The following is an 18,693-nucleotide window of genomic DNA, read 5'->3' as shown; positions in this document are numbered from 1 at the left end:
AGAAAGAAGGACAAATCAAAGTTTCCACCCAATTATAATTCCCCTGAAGGTTGTTTAGTTTCCCATGTCAGCCAGAAACACAAATCGACCCTATAACCACGGAGTAATTTATGATACTGTCATGAAATCCATGATTGGATTACACCAATGAAGCCTTTAGTGTAACAGTAAATGCCCAGATGTAATAATACGTCACGTTCATGGAACGCTTACTATGTGCCAATCACCATGCTCGGCACTTTACAAGCATTTTCTTTTTTGACGAGAAATGTAAAATGTGTTTCCTCTGTCAGCTTCAAACCTATCCTCACGGGTATGCCAAGACTTTATGTATCATGCCCCAAAGTGCAAAACATCAAGTGAGTAAGTTTTAAGTGGATTTTGTAAATGCAGTTTCGTCAGATTTTTCCAGAATGCTTACGTCACATACTGAGAATAAATGAAATCTTTAGCCACATTCACTTTCGCAGGCCACTCATGTCCTCTTTATTACTTAGCCGGGACTAAAAAATGTACCACTCTTTCGAAGATGGACTTAATTCATGATCTGCCAATGACACAGAAGGAAGGAGAGTTTTGAATATCACAGCCTTGAAAAAATGGAATGTTTTGTTAACGTAATTTCAGCATATCGTACTGGCCTTAACTTTGTAACTGGTCGCGATGAATCGCATTCTTTCAAAACTTTTCAACTTAAATCCAAATACCACGCACAGATACTCCTCACTTATGTTTACTCAGTTAATGTATTTCAATAAAATTAAATTGTTAATCTGTATGTTAAAACATTCAGGAAAAAAATTACCCTAAGGGCGGGGAGTGGGGGGGACGCCTGGGTGGCTTAGTCGGTTAAGCGTCCGACTCTTGGTTTTGGCTCAGGTCATGATCCCACGGCTTGTGGGTTTGAGCCCCGCGTCCAGCTCTGCGCTGGCAGTGCGAAGCCTGCTTGGAATTCATTCTCTCTCTCTCTCTCTCTCTTTCTCTCTCTCTGCCGCCCCCCCCCCCCCAACTATCTCTCTCTCTCTCTTTCAATATAAATAAACTTGACAAATAATTATCCTAGGAGGGAAATTAATGAGCCATTTAAGCTGCAATTGTAATTCATTTGTTTCCACGTGAGCATCTCCTTTTCTCTGTGGTGTCCCCAAGGGCAACTGGGTCCATCTATATGAACCCACCTCCTGGCATGAGGTCTGGCCCTTCAAAGCCACCCGGTCTACACTGGCGCAGCGGTAGAAATGACAGCATGGGGATATCCTGAAGCAGCTTTTTTGGTGGCCCTAGAGGCATCATCCTACATCCACGATGGTGGCTCACAGCCAGGCCAGGTGCGTGTTCAAAGTCACTGTAAAATCAGTGCATTTAGTCCCAGTGCCTCAAAAGGACCCAGAGGAATGCCCGGAGGGCGGCGGGGCTGAAGGGACGCAGGACAGACCGGGCAGCGGGATAGCCGTGTCCAGCCCCGGTATAGTCACCTCGCCGGGTGGTTGCAGGCAACTCCTTTTACCTAATATTCTCATCTACAGGAGGGGGGTGAAATAACATGAGCTCCGAGGTTGCTTGTGGCTCTAAAACGTTACTTAGGTGTATAGCAGGCATTCCGAGGCTTGAACGGCATCCTGCTTATCGTGAATCAAAAAGCCAGAAGAAATCGGCACATGTTATCACCAGTGTGTCGCGCTGCACTAGGACAGGAGGAAAAGAATCGCCTTTCCGCCTGGACTCAAGACCCGCCCGGCAAGGACACCCTCCTACTTCTTCTCAGTCTTCCTGGGCCACTCTCTGAATCTCCCAGCTTCGCGTGTTTCTGTTGACGGTGTGGCGGGTTCTGAGCTGTGTGACGCTACTTTACTTCGCCAGTTAACAAGGACACCGCTCTGGGGGCGCCTGGGCGGCTCAGGCGCTTGAGCGTCCGACTTGGCTCGGGTCACGATCTCGCGGTTCGTGCGTTCGAGCCCCACGTCGGGCTCGCCGCTCTCAGCACAGAGCCCGCTGTGGATCCTCTGTCCCCCTCTCTGCCCCTCACCGGCTTGTGCTCTCTCAAAGAGAAACAAAACGTTTTTTAAAATGTTACAAAAGAGAGACCACAAATTCTAAAGGCATGGGAACGTCTTTTCCTCCCCTACCTCTGTGGATGCCTACACGTTCGCGTGACCTCACCTTCAGAAAACATACGTCACATAAGCATCCCTCGCAAAAACAAAATGACTTCAGCGTTCCCCTGTAGAGAAGGGTAAAAATGTCGCACGCTCTTAACTTGGCACTCGAAAGGCTTTCAAAATCTTATCCCAACAGGACTCTTCCAACACTCTCTCTCCCGGCCCCCCAGTCGGCGCCCCAGGCTCCAGCCAGCGTTGTCTAGGATCCCTAAACTCTCTTGCAGGTTCCTGCCAACAGGCCTCACGTCCATCAACACGTCCATCAACAAGTGGATATTCATTGTTGCGCCTCTGCCCTTTGCCAGGCGCTTTGGAAACAAAACTACAGAACACATGAAAACGGTAACACGACCCTTATCTCACACACAAATAATACAAACAGTATTAACAAACGACTGGCAGGCAGTCTATCTCCAAAGTCCACACTGTAACCATCCTACCCCCTGGCTCCCAGTAGACACTGTTATGTCCTAACATACACTGCAGGCTTCCTGGGGGCCAGGCACAACACCGAGAGTTTATGTGAAACATTTTATTTTGTTCTCCCAAGTGTCCATGTAAGTAACTACATACTTAGCCCTGTTTTTTGAACAGTAAGCAACGTGCCCAAGAATGACATTTGTTTACATAGCCACATGGCTACAAGGTACTTCTATACTTGCCTGTGCATCTTCCAGAACTCTCCAAACTTACTGAAAATGGTTCCAATAACACCAAAGCATCAGGCGAAAAGACCTTCCTCTCTGCAGGTGCAAGAAGGGAGAGGAGATTCTTCAGGGAGAAGGATGTGGCCTTGAGCTTACAGTTAAAACTCATCCCTGGGGATGGTTTCCTTTCCTCCGTGTATCATAAATCCTTTGGGTACCAAACTGAGAAAATTAAAATCTAGGCTTAAGGTAATTTACAAATACTTGGAAACCACATTTTAAATATATATCGCTGACTGAAAAAAACCACAAGCAGAATTGCATTCTCAAGGGGCCAGTCAGAACTGGTGAGACCCCATAAAACCAAAACGTTCTACAAGACCTATGTCCGACTTACGCACATATCCCACCGGCATCATGTGGTGAAATGTCAGAGGGCATATCCATATTTTAGACTAAAATCTAGCCTGGGATTATTGTGAACTAGCTTGAAATCTTATACAGGGTTGCACAAGGGATGTCGTAGGAGATAACAATAAAAAAGAACGACCCAGCAATGGCACTACTAGGTGTTTATCCATGGGATACAGGTGTGCTGTTTTGAAGGGACACGTGCATCCCCATGTTTAGAGCAGCACTATCAACAATAGCCAAAGTATGGAAAGAGCCCAAATGGCCATCGCTGGGTGAATGGATAAAGAAGATGTGGTCTAGATATACAATGGAGTATTACTCGGCAATCAAAAAGAATGAAATATTGCCATTTGCAACTGCGTGGATGGAACTGGAGGGTATTATGCTAAGTGAAGTGAGAAAGTGTCAGTCAGAGAAAGACAAAAATTATAGGACTTCACTCATATGAGGACTTTAAGAGACAAAACAGATGAACATAAAGGGAAACAAAAATAATATAAAAACAGGGAGGGGGACAAAACAGAAGAGACTCTTAAATATGGAGAACAAACAGAGGGTAATTGGAGGACTTGTGGGAGGCGGGATGGGCTACATGGGTAATGGGCATTAAGGAATCTACTCCTGAAATCATTGCTGCACTATATGCTAACTCATTTGGATGTAAATTTTAACAAATAAAAAAATAAAATGGAAAATAAACAAACTTAAAAAAAAAAAAAAGAATGACTAACACCAGGGAAGTTACAGACATCTAGGAAATTCAACGTTTTCTAATAAAAGGCTGGGAATGGTGAGTGTCATGGTCCTTTTCTGGGAAGCCTTTCTCCATCGCTCAGGTTTAGGGTTGGTGTTTGCTGTTGTGGGGATGCAGTGCTTCCCCCCACCACCAACAGAGAAAACATTGACCTGATTGGAGTTCTCTGCTAGACTATGAGCGCCACGAAGGAAGGAGGCTGTGCCCGGTCATTTATTAAGCATATACTGGCTTAGCAGTTTTCAGCAGCCCGTTGAAACAACACCTAGATGCCAGATATGGTTAACTGGAGGGGAAATGAAACAATGGGTTTAATGGGTCTATCAAGTGCCCATCACATGACAGCGTGAAACAAATGTGACTTGTTGCACAATTAGCCGAGATCTAGTTTATCAAAATTCACGGCCTTTAAGCCAACAAAACGCGATAGGGTCCAAAATAATGGTTCACGTCCAGTTGGGTGGAATGTCATGTAACGCCTGGCTCCTCTCTCATTTAGATATTATAGGATGCTTTGTCACGTAGAAGAATGAATATCTGCAGTATTGTTATGGCCTTAAATTAAAATTTCCACGGAGGGTTAATAGTTGATCATCAGTGAAGCAGCTGACAAGAGTTTATTGGGAATTCATGATCTACAAGCCCCCACGGTCAGTCTTAGGTGAGTGCCGGGGCAGTGCGAGCCCACAGGGCTCTGCCTAACTTGAGGTGATTAAATCCCTGATGGAGAAAGAATATGTGTTCAATTGACTAGATAATTAGGTACACATTGAAGTAAGGAACTGTTGTGGGTTGAATTGTGCCCCCCCCCAAATTCACACGTTGAACCCCTAACCCCCAATAACTTCAGAATGCGACCTTATTTAGAAATCGGGTCATTGCAGATGTAATTAGTTATGATGAGGCCATACTGGAGGACGGTGGGTCCGTCCTCCAGTATGACTGGTGTGCTTATAAAAAGGGGAAATCTGAACACAAAGACGAGCACAGGGGGAGAACGGCACCGAAGAGAGAGAGAGGAAACAGTCACCTACAACCCACGGAGACATGCCTGGAGCACATCCCTCCCCTCACAGCCCTCAGGAGGAGTCAACCCTGCTTACACTTTGGTTCTGGGCTTCTTGCCTCCAAAACTGTGGGACAATAAATTTCTGTTGCTTAGGTCACTGTGCTTGTGATCCCTTGTGAGGGCAGCCTAGCAAATTACTACAGTGATGAACACTAAATTCTTCTCACTGACCAGGGTCTCTCGACTGGGCACTATTGACATTTGGGGCCAGATAACTCTATCCTTACCATGGATGCGCCATGTAGCACACACACACACACACACACACCTTTGCACTGGAACCCGTACTATGCCTGTGACTATTTTCAGAGAAGGGACAAGGTATAGAAATTCTGAGGAAAGAGAATACCAGTCTAGCTAAGTATCTACTTACGACATTCCTGGTTGCAAATAAAGTACAGGACTTTCCAAATTATGGAACCTTACAATCTATAAATGAAACCCAAGAGTGAAATCCCTTGCCTTGACCTCCAGATAAGAAGGACTACACAGGAAGGCTAAGCTTGAATTGGAACTTTTACCCAACTGTGACCAAATTCCACTGGGATGACCCATTGAAATGGACATTATACAAATAAACTCCCTCAGCCAGCCTTTAGAGTCAGAAATGCAAAACAATGGTTTGGACCTTCAGCATCAGCTAACTTGAAGTGAGTCTATGCTGAAGTTGAAGGGCAAGGCAAGGTCAATTCCTCTCAGTTTGTATATTTTTATAGGTATAACTAGAGAAAAGAAACTAGAGCTCCAACATCGTATGTTGGAACAGGGAAAAAATGGAATGATTGCATTGTAATTCCTCGGTCACTCTGCCATACACTATATTAAATTCTCTTATATGTTATGTAGTTCACCAATCAAAATTTAATCCAGATTTGGGGCACTGAGAGGCTTCTTCAAATTCAATTAAAATGACGCAAGAAAGTCCACAGTATGACATGCTCCATTTAGAGACGTGCATTTGGTAGGAAGACTTTTCTCTTTTCAGATAAAATTCTACACGTTGGGATTTTTATGCTTTTTTTTTCCTTTTGTGCCTAGAAAGAGATGTGCAAAAGTATATTCCAATTCTTTACATAAACATACGTATACCGAGACCTAACATGAGTAAAGGTGCCCCCCGACGTTTAAGATCAGTGCAAGAAATAATTGTTCTTCGTCATCATTGCAGAATTCCCGTCTTCAAATAGTGGACTTTTACTAACAGAAGGACGGACACACACGTTTTTCAACAGGAGACCCTTGCGTCCCTACATATCCAATTTACAGAGCATAGTCACTTGTTCAGACCAAAGTAATAATTGACAAAAACACCCTTCCTTGGCTTTGGTCCTTTCAAATATTAATGCACACGCTGTGCTTGGGTTTTAAGCAAAACAAAGAAGTACGTACGTTCATAATTATGTGACAGCTGAAATATCACAGACGCCCCACATGTCAGGGTATTCTTATGATTTGTCCATTCTAATGGCGTGTTTTGGAGCAAACACGTTATGTTGGCATGTTATCTGTTTAAACGCTCATAAGCGCATTTTGTGAAAAGGCTGTAAGTAAATGCTCAGAAGCATATTTTGTTGAGTGGCTGTAAATGTGCTTGGGTGCACTGGGTGCTGTTTATATGCTTATGCTTCTATAATTCGAAGAGAAAATATACTGCTTCATTAACTGATACTGTTACCAGGAGGGCCTGACAATTATCAACGACCACTAACCCACTGGCTCGATCAGACAAGTGTGCAGGGCTCATAATTGAAGAGTTGTCAGTTTCATCACAAGAAGGGCCTAGAGCATGACAGTATCTCCTCATAAATTTGGAGATGTTCTGTAAATAATTAATAACTCCCCTCTGATAGTACACAAATAACGAGCAGAACCTGACTACCAAGTTTAACTACCGAGTCCGGGGTTGTCGAATATTGAACATCACGGTGGGGTTTTAACACCTGATCATCAAAAGGCAGTGTCGATCCAGTCAGAGGAACATTTTGTGATAAAGAAAAGACCCCGTCCGCCAGGTTTACGTCGGGAAAACAAAACCACCTGTGTCCGGTCATCTCAAACGTTCAGTCCCCCACCAAAACAGGGGCGAAACGGTCACCTTGGTCTCCAAGATGGATCGCCGCATCCATTTCCGAAGAATTTGTTTCAGAGGCACAATTCGACACGCATTGCCTCCGCCCTCGTTAACTTTGGAGGTGTGCTTGTGGTAGTGCTGGGCACACTAGAAAACCAGGCAGCTTCCGTGTCCCCTTGTCCCCAGCACCTAAGTCCTCGGGCTTAACTCCCTCTCCATGGACACTTAAAAGTGAGGCGTGCTGCCCAGGTGAGGTTTTGTTTCCCCAGGTGAGTGACACTCAGGAGCAGGATTCACTTCAGCTCCTCCATTTCCCTCCGCGTCTCAAGACACAGCCAGACCAAATCACAGGTGTGGCCCATTAATCCCAGCGTCACAAAATAAACAATGAGGTCCCGGGAAACACAGCCACCCATTAGCTGAGGAAAAGTGATAGGAACCATTCGTGACAGGTGACGGTGTGCTCCCAATGGTAGCACTCTCGATCATGTGATTCATTTTCTGTTTGCTCAACAACACGGTGTGTGTTTTTCCTGAGAGGAAGGACTTGAATATATATTTACTCAAAGCTCTTAATTCCTACTTCCTTTCTTTTTAATTGGCGTCTTGTGATCTAAAACTGACTGGTGAGCATAGTATCTCACTATCAGAGCAAACTCTCGGCTGAGTTTGCCATAATTAGACCCACCGTCGCCTGAAGTTGAACAGACATCAGGAGACCTGACTTATTTCTTCCCTGGTGCATTCTATCCATATTTAGAGAGTGATTTTTTAATTTGACGTATAGTCATATTAATTATCGTTCCCCGAGCTGGAGTCAGGTTAATAATTTCATGTTAAAAGTGGAAGTTCAAATAGTCTTGCCTGTAACCTTCCTGAACACAAAGCCTAAATGAAAAGGAAATCCTTCGTGAAACCCGAGATGGTCAGCGTACTCTAACTCACCAATAAGCCAGATATCACTCACACGAGAAATGAAAGGTCACAGGTCCTCCAAAAGCCCACAGTTGCCACAGGCTGTCCTCCTTGTGTCCTTTCGTTTATGCGGGTAACTAGATCCAGGTACAATTCGGGTGAAATTAGCTTTCCTGGATGAATGAAGAAACTGAATGCCCCCTCCCTCCGCCGCAAATGCCCAAAGCCAGATTTTATCTGCCATTCCTTCTTTCCTTCTGTCTGTCTGTCTGTCTCTCTCTCTCACACACACACACACACACACAAAACTGCAAGGGTTGAAGACGATCCAGATTTTGCAAATTCATCGTCACCGTGACAACGCTAAAATTACAAGCAGCCGTCAACTTTTACAAGATACCCTTATTGTGCAACATTTATAGGCTGCCAGAAAACATGCTAAAACTAATCAGATAGCAAAGGTGAAGAGGAAACCTTCACCTGCCATGTAGCTAGCAGTGAGTACACTTTTTATTTCCATGACATTTGCTGGCAGAAAGGGGTTGGCTTAAGGCGGATCGGACTAACCTTCAACTTGTCATAGCGTTCACTCAAAGCTGCCACCTGATGATCTCGGTGCCGCCCAACCAGTTTACACAAGGCACAGATTAACTGGTCATCGGTCACACAGTACATATTCACCTTCTCATCCTCGTGCTCCAGGCACATCAGCCCCCGGATGTGCGAGTCCGGAATTGGCTCAATCAGACGATGCCCTGTAAAGGGCTTCTTGTTTGGGTGAGTGGCTTTCAGGCACTCATCACAGTAGGACACTTCGCAAGTGACACAGGTCTTCACAGCGTCCTGGGCAGGATCCTGGTCACAGAACTGGCAGAGGACTTTCTCGGCGGAGGTCATGGTGTTGGCGTCGAACGCCCGCTCCCGGCGGGTCTCGCTGGGGGAGTTGGGCCCGCTCACGGACGCTTTCTGGAACCTGTCGATGATGTTCTGCAGGGTGACGTTGCGCTTGAGTCCGTCTAGACCGCGCTGGCTGAGCGTGATGACATGTCGGCAGGTGGGGCACTGGAAGGCGGTGATGGACTCCACGGACTCGTTGGTGGCACAGTGCGACACCAGGATGCGGTGGGCACAGTTGAAGCAGAGGCTGTGTGCGCAGGGCAGCAGGAGAGGGTCCTCAAAGAGCTCCAGACAAATAGGGCAGGTCAGCTCCGACTCCAGTGTTTCCATCTTCAGGCAAAGCTCTCCTGGGTCATCAGCAAAATCCAAGGAAGCTGATCAGCTATCTGGAAACAGAACGTAAGATGTGATTAGGCGCGAGGGGGTCAGCCATGGGGGGCTGTCAGCTTTGAATGCGTCTCAAAATGATTCCGAACGCGGGTCACGGAAGGGTAAAATGCATGTACGTTCCAAATAATTCTCTTTCTGTGCGCGTGGGGCAACGAGGCGGGGAGAAACACCCTAAAACAGCACACCAACGGACGTTTCCTCTAAGTCCCAGTCCCTGAAAGCAGCGAGTGGGTTTTTGCCATTTTGCTTGCCAAAAGGTCTTACTCCAAACTGGCAAGTTACTGAAACGGCAATGTCCACAATTTGTATCTGATCCCAATAACCTGAGTGGGTCACGGCCAACTTCTACCTTGTGCTGAGAATTAAAATGTAGAAATGCTAACTAACGAGCGAGAGCCTTTCAGAACTCGGAATCGATGAACTTACACGCGAACGTTTATGCGTCCGCAGGATTTCTCCCTCTGTGACACCAAAGCAGTCTTCAGAGAAGGAGAAAGGCACCTCCCGTGGAAACGGGCATGAAATGTGCGTGAAATCAAACGCGTGGCTTCCGCAGCGACGATAACGCTTAAATACGCGATGTCAGCTTCCCAAATATATTCCCGAGGAAAAACACTGACTTTCGCGGACATGATCGTGACAGAGGCAATGTTTCTGGCATGCGTTCGCTACCCTCCTGAATAATTCTACTCGTTGATCCCGCAGTGGGATGGTGGGTGGGCAGAGGGAAGCAGAGAAAAAATATCTACGGGCCTTTTCAGGGGCCGCGGTGAGCTTGGGTCCCAATGACTAATAACGATTCAGTTAATTAGAACAAGGAGTCTCGGGGCTTTAACATGCATCTGGTAAGTCACTGACAACGGTAACGCCTGCAGATCGGACGGCAGCGTCAGGCCGTCGCGTTACCGCACGGGGAGGCTCGCGAGGGCTGCCGAGGGGACCCCGCGCGGCCCTCCCGGCCGACAAACTCCCATCCAGGGCCTGTCCCTGTCGCCGGCGACGGGCCGGGCTGGCGGGAGGTCCAGCCTCACACCCAGAGCCGCGTGGGCCGGGACACGATCCCCGCCAGCTTCGGTGCTCCCCCCTCCCTGCCGTGCCGCCTTCGGGTGGCTCAGCTGCGCGCTGCTGCTTTGTGAACCCTCGCCTGCCTTCCCTTCAAAAAGGGCAGGGGAAAGAATCCCACAGAAACGCCGGTTCATTAACCGGGAAGGGGCCCCGCGCTCATTAGCAGGCCTGGGAACCAAGCCTCTTTGAACCTTCTCCCTTTTTTTTTTTTTTTTTTTAAATTTTTTTAATGTTTTTATTTATTTTTGAGACAGAGAGAGACGGAGCATGAGCAGGGGAGGGGGAGAGAGAGAGGGAGACACAGAATCCGAAGCAGGCTCCAGGCTCTGAGCTGTCAGCACAGAGCCCGATGCGGGGCTCGAACTCACAGACCGTGAGATCATGACCTGAGCCCAAGTCGGACACTCAACCGACTGAGCCACCCAGGCGCCCCTGAACCTTCTCCCTTTAAAGACCATCAGCAGAGGTCTGTGGAACAGCGCCGGGCATGTTAGATGCAGCCCACTGCGGGCTGTGGGAGAACGGTAGGGCTCGGGGGACACCAGTTCAAATCACGCTCGGGGTGGGGGGGTGGGGCGGGGGCAAGGCGGGGAGGGGTTCTCGGCCGGCTTCAGGGGAAGGCTTCACATCCACAGCTGGGTTTACGGGATTCCGACAGTCGGCCCTTTTGTAGTCCCACCTCCGTGTGTTTACAAAATTCGAGGTTTCCAGCCCCTGCCGCCCCTTTCTGAAATAGCAGCCCTCGGAAACGCCACGTGGTGCTCGGGTGAAGCTTAATGCTCATCCTGCCAACCACCGAATGGTAAGCGATCATTAAAAGCGTCAAGTATGTGCTGAGTTTGTTAAAACTTAACGAGCTGCCGGCTTCATAGGAGCCCGGTAGCTGAAAGAGATCTTCGGCCATTCGCGAACATTAACTACATGGGAAAGATTAAGCGGGCAGCTGAGATTTGAAATATTAAAGCTTGCTCGTGTTTCCACAACCTGCAGCGGAAACCCCAGTGGGGGGGGTGGGGGGGGGTCGCTGCCGTTGGGAGAAACCCGCCGTCCCCCCTCGGTCTCGTCCCCCCTCGGTCTCGGCCACCTCTTCCGGCAGATGGCCTGGAAGAAATTGAAAGGGTTTTACCTATTAATCACTATTTTGGTTGATCGCGGAAAATGAGAATGATCTCTAAATCGAACTCCTTCTCTCTTCCCACCGGAAGAACGTAAATTAAAGGGAAAACGTAGCTCTTTTGGTCGGCTTTGTTCGCAGGTGGAACGAGAGGAGCCCCAATTCTGTCTGGAGAGCTGTGACGCTGGTAACTTTTTAAAAAATGTCCACTTACTTATTTTGAGAGAGAAAGAGAGGTGAGAGGCAGAGGGGGAGGGACAGAGAGAATCCCAAGCAGGCTCCGTGCCGTCAGTGCAGACCCCGACACGGGGCTCGATCCCATGAACCTCGAGACCGTGACCTGAGCCGAAACCAAGAGTCCGATGCTTAACGGACTGAGGTGCCCAGTCATGATTGTACTTTTATGCGGGTGCCAGGATTCCATCCCAGAGTGGCACGATCAGAATTTCCAGAGGTGATTCCACTGCTGACCCCGGGAGAAATGCTGACGTTTCATTCAAGGACATCAAGTGTGCTGGCTCGAGAAGCCGGAATCTGGCGTCCTCACTAGCCCGGCTCTATGATCGTGGGCCAGCCGACATCACGCCTTACCTGGATTATCCTAATACCCTTCCAAACGGCAGAAGCCAGAGATCCTGTTAAAACATGACTGAGCCTGCCCCGTCTCTGCTCTACCCTCCAGGGGCTTTCCCATCCCACTCGGAGAGAAACGCACCAGAATAACTCCAGCCCCAGAGAACACAGACTCAGACAGTGACCTCATTTCCTCCCACGTTACCCCTTGTTCGGCTCCGGGCACATGGCCTCCTTGCGATTCCTCAAACGTGCCAAGCACGTCCCGTCTCCCCCCTCACAAGGTCTGGGGAATCCGCAGGACTCTCTGCATCGGTGTCACCTTCTCTGTGAGCCCGCATAAAACCAAGTCCCCTGCTACCACCACGACCACCTGCCCACCCATCACGGCCACCCTTCTCCCCCGACCTCGGTTTGCCTTTCTCCACAGCTTTTATCGCCCAACGTATTCTATTCGTTTGGTCACTGAGCCATCTCTCCCCACTGCCCCAGCAGAGAGCGGGCTCTATGACAGCACAGACTCCACTTTGCTCAGTGACAATGTATGGCCAGCACGTGGAACAGCGCCTTGCACACAGGCAGGGTCAAGCATCTGTTGAAGGAGGTGATAAACGTCCAGATGTTGGGGTTAAAACACCTCAAAGAATAAAACATAACCGCCGCCCTGAAGGATCTCTCAACGTATCGGAACAGAGGTCAGCAAACTTTGTGTCCTATAAAGGGCAAGGCAGTAAACACTTTTGGTGTGGCGGGCCAGGCAGAATCTGTCGCAGCCGCTCCAGTCCACTGCTGTAGCGCGCAAAAGCAGTCACACACCAGGCGTGAAGGAGCGAGCGTGGCTGGCCAATAAAATCGGATTTACAAAAAACAGGTAGCCAGCTGGACTGGGCCTGAGGATCTTATGTTGCTGACCCGTGTGTTCGAAGGTAGAGACACGTACAGCTAGACAAAATGCAAATGAGAATCCCTCCCCAAGAGATACGAATAAAATGCAGCAACGGCGGTGAAGTAAGACTCTGACAAGCGGGTACAAGTTCCGAATGCTAACGAGAAATGATATGCAATGGAAATAATGGCAGTCGAGTGCTTAGGGGCACTTCATGTAAGAATGATTTAACAGCAGCTGCTCAGAACAGGATCTTTTTCTTTTATTGCCATCGCGTTTGGCGTGGCAAGCACTTTGTGCAAGTGTCTACGCTGTAAGCGTTGATTTAATGGTATTAAGCCATGACTACATATCTGGATACCCAGAGAGGTGCAGCCCATTTTCTGGATCTTTCGCCCATATGTTGCCAAAAAGGAAGGGGCCACGGGTTCGCTATCTACAGTGGATCTGATTTTTTCTTTCTCCTCTCCTGCAGATCATATTTTTGTTACATTACCCAACAATATGTTAGCGGTAAGCGTGCGTAGCATTCACCCACCTGAAAAAAGTAGCCTCGTTTATTGTCTAGCTTCCTTTGAAACACCCTTTTCGAGAAATGAAAACACCATTCATTCTTTCACCAACATCGAAGCCCCTCTAGGTTCTCGGACCTGGGACATGACAAAAGACACGTGCCAAAGATTGGGGGACAAGAAGATAGGAAAGCTTCCCGGAGGAAGCATCATGTGAGAAAGATTTTTGAAGACGAACAGGGGTTTGCCAAACAGGTTGGGGGAGGAGGCTGTGAAAATGTTATGTTTTTTCTTTTCTTAAATCCCATAATTTAATTTCTAAGCTTCAAAAGAGAGAGAGAGAGAGAAAGAGAGAGAGAGAGATTCTTAGCCTAAATGCACTACAATGGAAGGAAATCCCACGTGCATATCATTGTCAGGAAATTCTATAGCTCAACATTTTTCTTAATGGGCTGAGCGGTCCTCATTCACAGGAGGATGTGGGCAATCCTGGGAACCCCTTGCAACAAACTGGGAGTGGCAACAATTTAGAGCTCACACCCCCGCTTGTCCACGGTTTGTAGTCTAGAACAGGGCACGGAATAGAGAGAAAGGAGAGAGCTGGACGGGTGGCCAGACAGTCGGGGACGACACGTAGCTCGCCTATTAGCTGAGTGGCCCTGGGAGTGTGTCCCCAGATGCTCCCTCCAGTTCCTTCCAGCCCTCACTCGGAACAATCCCTAAGCAGGACAGTCCTCAGGGGCAGGTGCGAGACACGTTTTCAAGAAACTTTCTTACAAATCCAAGACTTTCGAGGAAAACACTTGTTTACAATGGAAAATTAATAAATGGGTGTTTCGGTTGAAGTGACAATGGACACATCCCACCCTCTCTCATTCTACGTGTCACCGAAACTGCTCTTCGGGTTTTCCTCTCTCTAACCACTGCCGACTTCTTCCAGCCAATCAAAGCCTGGGTGTTTCCTAAGCCAGAGTCTGGCCTTCCATCCAAAAGTCATCGAAGAGTGGTCAAAAGGCAGACTTCCAGATGTAAAAGAACGTACTCGCGGGGATGTAACGTAGAGCACGGTGACTCTCGCTCACGATACGGTATTGCATAATTGGAAGTTGCTAAGAGAGGAGATCTTAAAAGTCCTCATCACAAGAAAAAAAGTTGTAACTGCGTGGTGACGGATGTTAACTAGACTTAGTGTGGCGATCATTTCACGACGTATACAAAAATGCGGAGTCGGGTCGCGCACGTGAAATGAATATAACGTTCTACGTCAATTCTAGCTCAATTTTTAAAAAAGCTGTCCCGGTTGTTCGTTCGTTTCCCGTACGGCCTGAGAACGACTCCTGGGCTTGTCCCTCGCAGTGCCAGCTCTTTCCAGAAGCCCAGCTCATCACTGCCAGTTCTTTGCTTCATTTACTGTAAATGCCCCACTTCACAGCGTGCACCTCCTGGGTTTCGTCAGCTTCCCTCCGGAACCTGCCTGCCCCGCAAGCCTCCTGGTGCCTCACATTCGATCCTCCCTCCCTCCAAAGAGGGCCTCATCCTAATCCCCGGAACCTATATGTCAGGTTACAAGGCAAAGGGGAATGCAGGCTGCGGACGGAATTGAGCTTGCCACAGCTGAGCTCGAAATGGGGCGCTCAGCCCGCACTGCCCAGGTGCACTCGATGCAATCGCCAGGGCCCTTGGATGTGGAAACGACAGGAAGCGTCGGGTGATGAGACGCAGAAAAGACTCGAGGGCCATTGCTTTGAAGATGGAAGGGCCACGAGTCAGGGAACGTGAGCTGTTTCCAAAAGCTGCAAAAGGCAAACAGATTCTTCCCTAGAGCCTCCCCAAGGAACACAGCCCTGCGGACACCTTGACCTCCAGCGTTGCTGAAGCCATCACGCTGGTGGTCATTTGGTACAGCATCAATAGGAGGAGGCCACACGCTCTCCTTCCCCCAAATCCAAATCACTAGCCAAGACATGTAAGTGTCAGTCCCTAGTTCTCGGGTCGGTTTCTTTCTCTCTGCTCTTGCTCTCACTGCCTTCCGGGTAGATCTACACCTTCTGTCCTGCATTCCTGGACTATTACCAACCCTCCCCACCCCCCCCCCCACGAACACACAAAACCAAAACAACAAGCCACCACCTCCCAAGGTGATTCCTTTCCTCCAATCTTTTGTCCCTCAGTTTCATCTTGGCCACATGCTTCTGGCACCAACGGCTTCTTCCTGTCGCCTGCCTTAAAGGCCCAGGCACTGAGCAGCACCCGGCTGCCCAAAGCAGGAGTCGCAAGGGATGCCTCATCTCCTGTCTCGAAGCCATGCCCAAGTTTCTCCCAAAGTGCTCCTTCGGCCTGATTCCCACGCACTCACCTCCCATCCCAGGAACCGGGACTGTTTGCTGCTCTTAGCAACTGCCTTTGTTGTTCTGCCTAGCACAGATCACTTTTTCCTTTGGCAGATTGTTTTGTGTTTCGTGTTTATTTTCTTGTTGTTGTTTTCTGGTTTTTTTAAGATGACGGACGGCAGGACCTCGTAGAGGCCCGAAGAACCCTGGTCGCTGTTGTTTTTGGAGATTTCATATTAAACAAAGAAGGATTGTTTTAAAAGACAGCTATAAATAGCGTGACAGGTCTTAAATGTTTACAGTGAACAAAGTAAAGCTTTTAGGTGAAAACCACAAAGCAGCATAACTATCATCTGTGCAAAACAACCAAAATATTCATTTAAAGATCCTAATTCCTACTCCTGAAATCATTATTGCGCTATATGCTAATTCACTTGTATGTAAATTAAAATAAATTAAGCTCTGGGACTGATAAAGGCATGCACGATACAGGCGCGCATGCACACACACACACACACACACACACACACACACACACACATCTCACACAGAGATAACACTCATAGTCTAGATTTGAGGCCAATGACGGACAGGTGGCCTGAGCCAAATGACCACCTACTCCTCGAAATCCCCCATGCTAAACCTGGATGTCAAGAGGCTCGAGCCTTTTGGGGCAAAGGAAAATTAATCAACAGAAAGGGCTGCAGGAATGATCGAACCTTGGCATCAGGTGGTGGCTAAGGTGGTCTGGCTGAACCAGCTGCCTGGGCAGGTGGCCCCTCGCCCCCTCGGGGCTCCAGGTATCATCATCCTTTGGTAGCACTCCTCCCAGGAGGAGGACTTTCCTGGAGGGAGAAGGGCTTTCTTTTGTCCAAGGTGCGCGATCTGGGGGGAAGCAGACTGCATGAGAAAGTCCCCAGTGGAAGAGAACGGACAGCAGGACTTAGTTCAGACACAAGCTTTGGACCTGAGAAGGCAGATGGGGAACTCAGGACGGGTGCCCTAATGGATTACTGTCACAGGCCAGGCAACGGAAGGTCTTTTCTGCCTCCTCCTTTAAAGTGAGAGAGAGGCAAAAAACATTGTCCGGGCAAGTCAATGCAAAGAAAACGTTTAACCCCTTGCCTGTGCAGTCACAACCCTCGCCATCATCCTGCTCGCTAGCTCATGTAAGAATTTCACAACTATATTCCTTATCGTCTCCCCCAACTCCTGCTATGACACAGAGAAGGTAACCTACAGCCCGAAGGAACCCCCGGTACCCCGTGAAGATGACACGCCTTGCACGGCTTAATCCGTGGCCAACGTCAGTGAGGGGGCTTTCCGGTTCAAAATCCCCAGAGTGTGGAAGTTTCACCCATAGATGCCAGAAGTGACCAAGAATCAGGAGTCTCCAGACCGAGTGCATTCTATGCGTTCAGTCACCCACGAGGCACATCATCCGTGAGTTTTTAATCCCAAATGTCTCTTGACGGGGTTTCGACATCTTAATCGTAAGGTGACCCCATCTCTCGGCGCTTCCCTACAGGTTCTGGGTCTCCACGAACAATAATCATGTTTCCAATTATGAAACAGAGCGTGTATTGCAGCCCCCACTGATTTTACTTTCGGTCTCACTTTGTACGCCTCTGAAGGCCATCGCTCTGAGGGAAATTCATGAGTCACCAGACCAAGGAATAAACTCGGAGAGCAACCCTGGGTGGCCCGTGGTCAACTGTTACTACCAGGTGGCTCTCAGCCACTGCCCGGACGATTCCCAAGGCACTTCCTCCGATTTTTTCCTAAATAGCCTCTGGGGTGGGGAAACTAAGCCTGATGTTCCATTTACCAACACAGAACTGAGCCGACACACACATCACCCAAACTGTACAAATGTGACACCAAATCACATAAAAACGGTTTGAGGGGGGAAAAAACCCTTGAAAGTGTTTTTTCACAAACAGCATCCCCCATATCCTATGAATAAATTTTCTTTAAAGCATCCTACATTTCAGAACAACGACCAAGTCCATTTCCTATCCCCTCTTCACAGGGGTAATGAAGATTTAGTGGACTTCTTGCCATTTGGGTTTTTGCTATGACATCATCCCTGTTCTAGAACCACAGGTGGAATTTTTTTTTTAAGAACTGTGGACGGGGCGCCTGGGTGGCTCAGTCGATTGGGCATCCGACTTCGGCTCAGCTCACGATCTCACAGTTTGGTGAGTTCGAGCCCCGCGTCTGGGTCTGTGCTGACGGCTCAGAGCCTGGAGCCTGCTTCCGATTCTGTGTCTCCCTCTCTCTCTGCCCCTCCTCCACTGGTGCTCTGTCTCTCAAAAATAAATAATATGTAAAAAAAAATTTTTTTTTAAACTGTGGAATGATGTTTTTATCTTGGATCAGAAGGCACATGGGACTTACAGAGGACTCAAAACTTTGGAACTGGGCAACTTTGGAAATTAACCTGTTTGTGAGGCAGAAACAATGGAAACTGGGTGCTATATTCTAGATGAATCCACCACAAATGCACTATTTTCAATAACAGAATACAGGCACCCAATGTTTGCGCATTCGGCCATGGTTTAGGATTTAGCTTTGAGTTATAAAAACTACAGCTTTGAGTTCTAAACACCCGACCCAAATGCTACTTTACTGATTAGCAGCACCCTGGCCGATTGGAGACACGGGCAAGTCGGTAAATGCACAATAAAACCGGGCCATGAAGCTATGGAAAGGGGAGGGTGAGATCCAATTGAATGTAACGGCATTCTGAAAGACTGGAAATTGATATGACAACAGAGGCAGTCAAAATGCAAAGTGGCTCTTAAAGCAACAGTACAAATAACACACGAGCGGAAACAGGTGGAGAAAAAAAGAAAGTGATCCTGTAACATTCTATAGGTAATGTTTCTGAAATA

General features: G+C 48.1%; 1 protein-coding gene across 5 annotated transcripts in view; it reads right to left on the bottom strand.

Moving 5' to 3' along the window:
* Positions 1–18,693, bottom strand: part of MID1 (midline 1) — a 581,622-nt gene that overhangs the window by 93,199 nt on the left and 469,730 nt on the right. For 4 of the 5 annotated variants that reach the window (XM_081793388.1, XM_081793390.1, XM_081793387.1 and 1 more), the window contains one exon: positions 8,597–9,312. In XM_081793388.1, the coding sequence (XP_081649514.1) occupies positions 8,597–9,256 (660 nt within the window). In that variant the 5' untranslated portion in view covers positions 9,257–9,312. The remainder of the gene's footprint in view (positions 1–8,596; positions 9,313–18,693) is intronic. The other variant, XM_081793391.1, reaches the window with a different exon arrangement.

The sequence above is a fragment of the Panthera onca genome, chromosome X (assembly GCF_046562875.1).
Source record: "Panthera onca isolate mPanOnc1 chromosome X, mPanOnc1 haplotype 2, whole genome shotgun sequence".
NCBI lineage: Eukaryota > Metazoa > Chordata > Mammalia > Carnivora > Felidae > Panthera > Panthera onca.
Note: the sequence above shows the minus strand (reverse complement) of the source record. Positions and strands in the feature narration are given on the sequence as shown.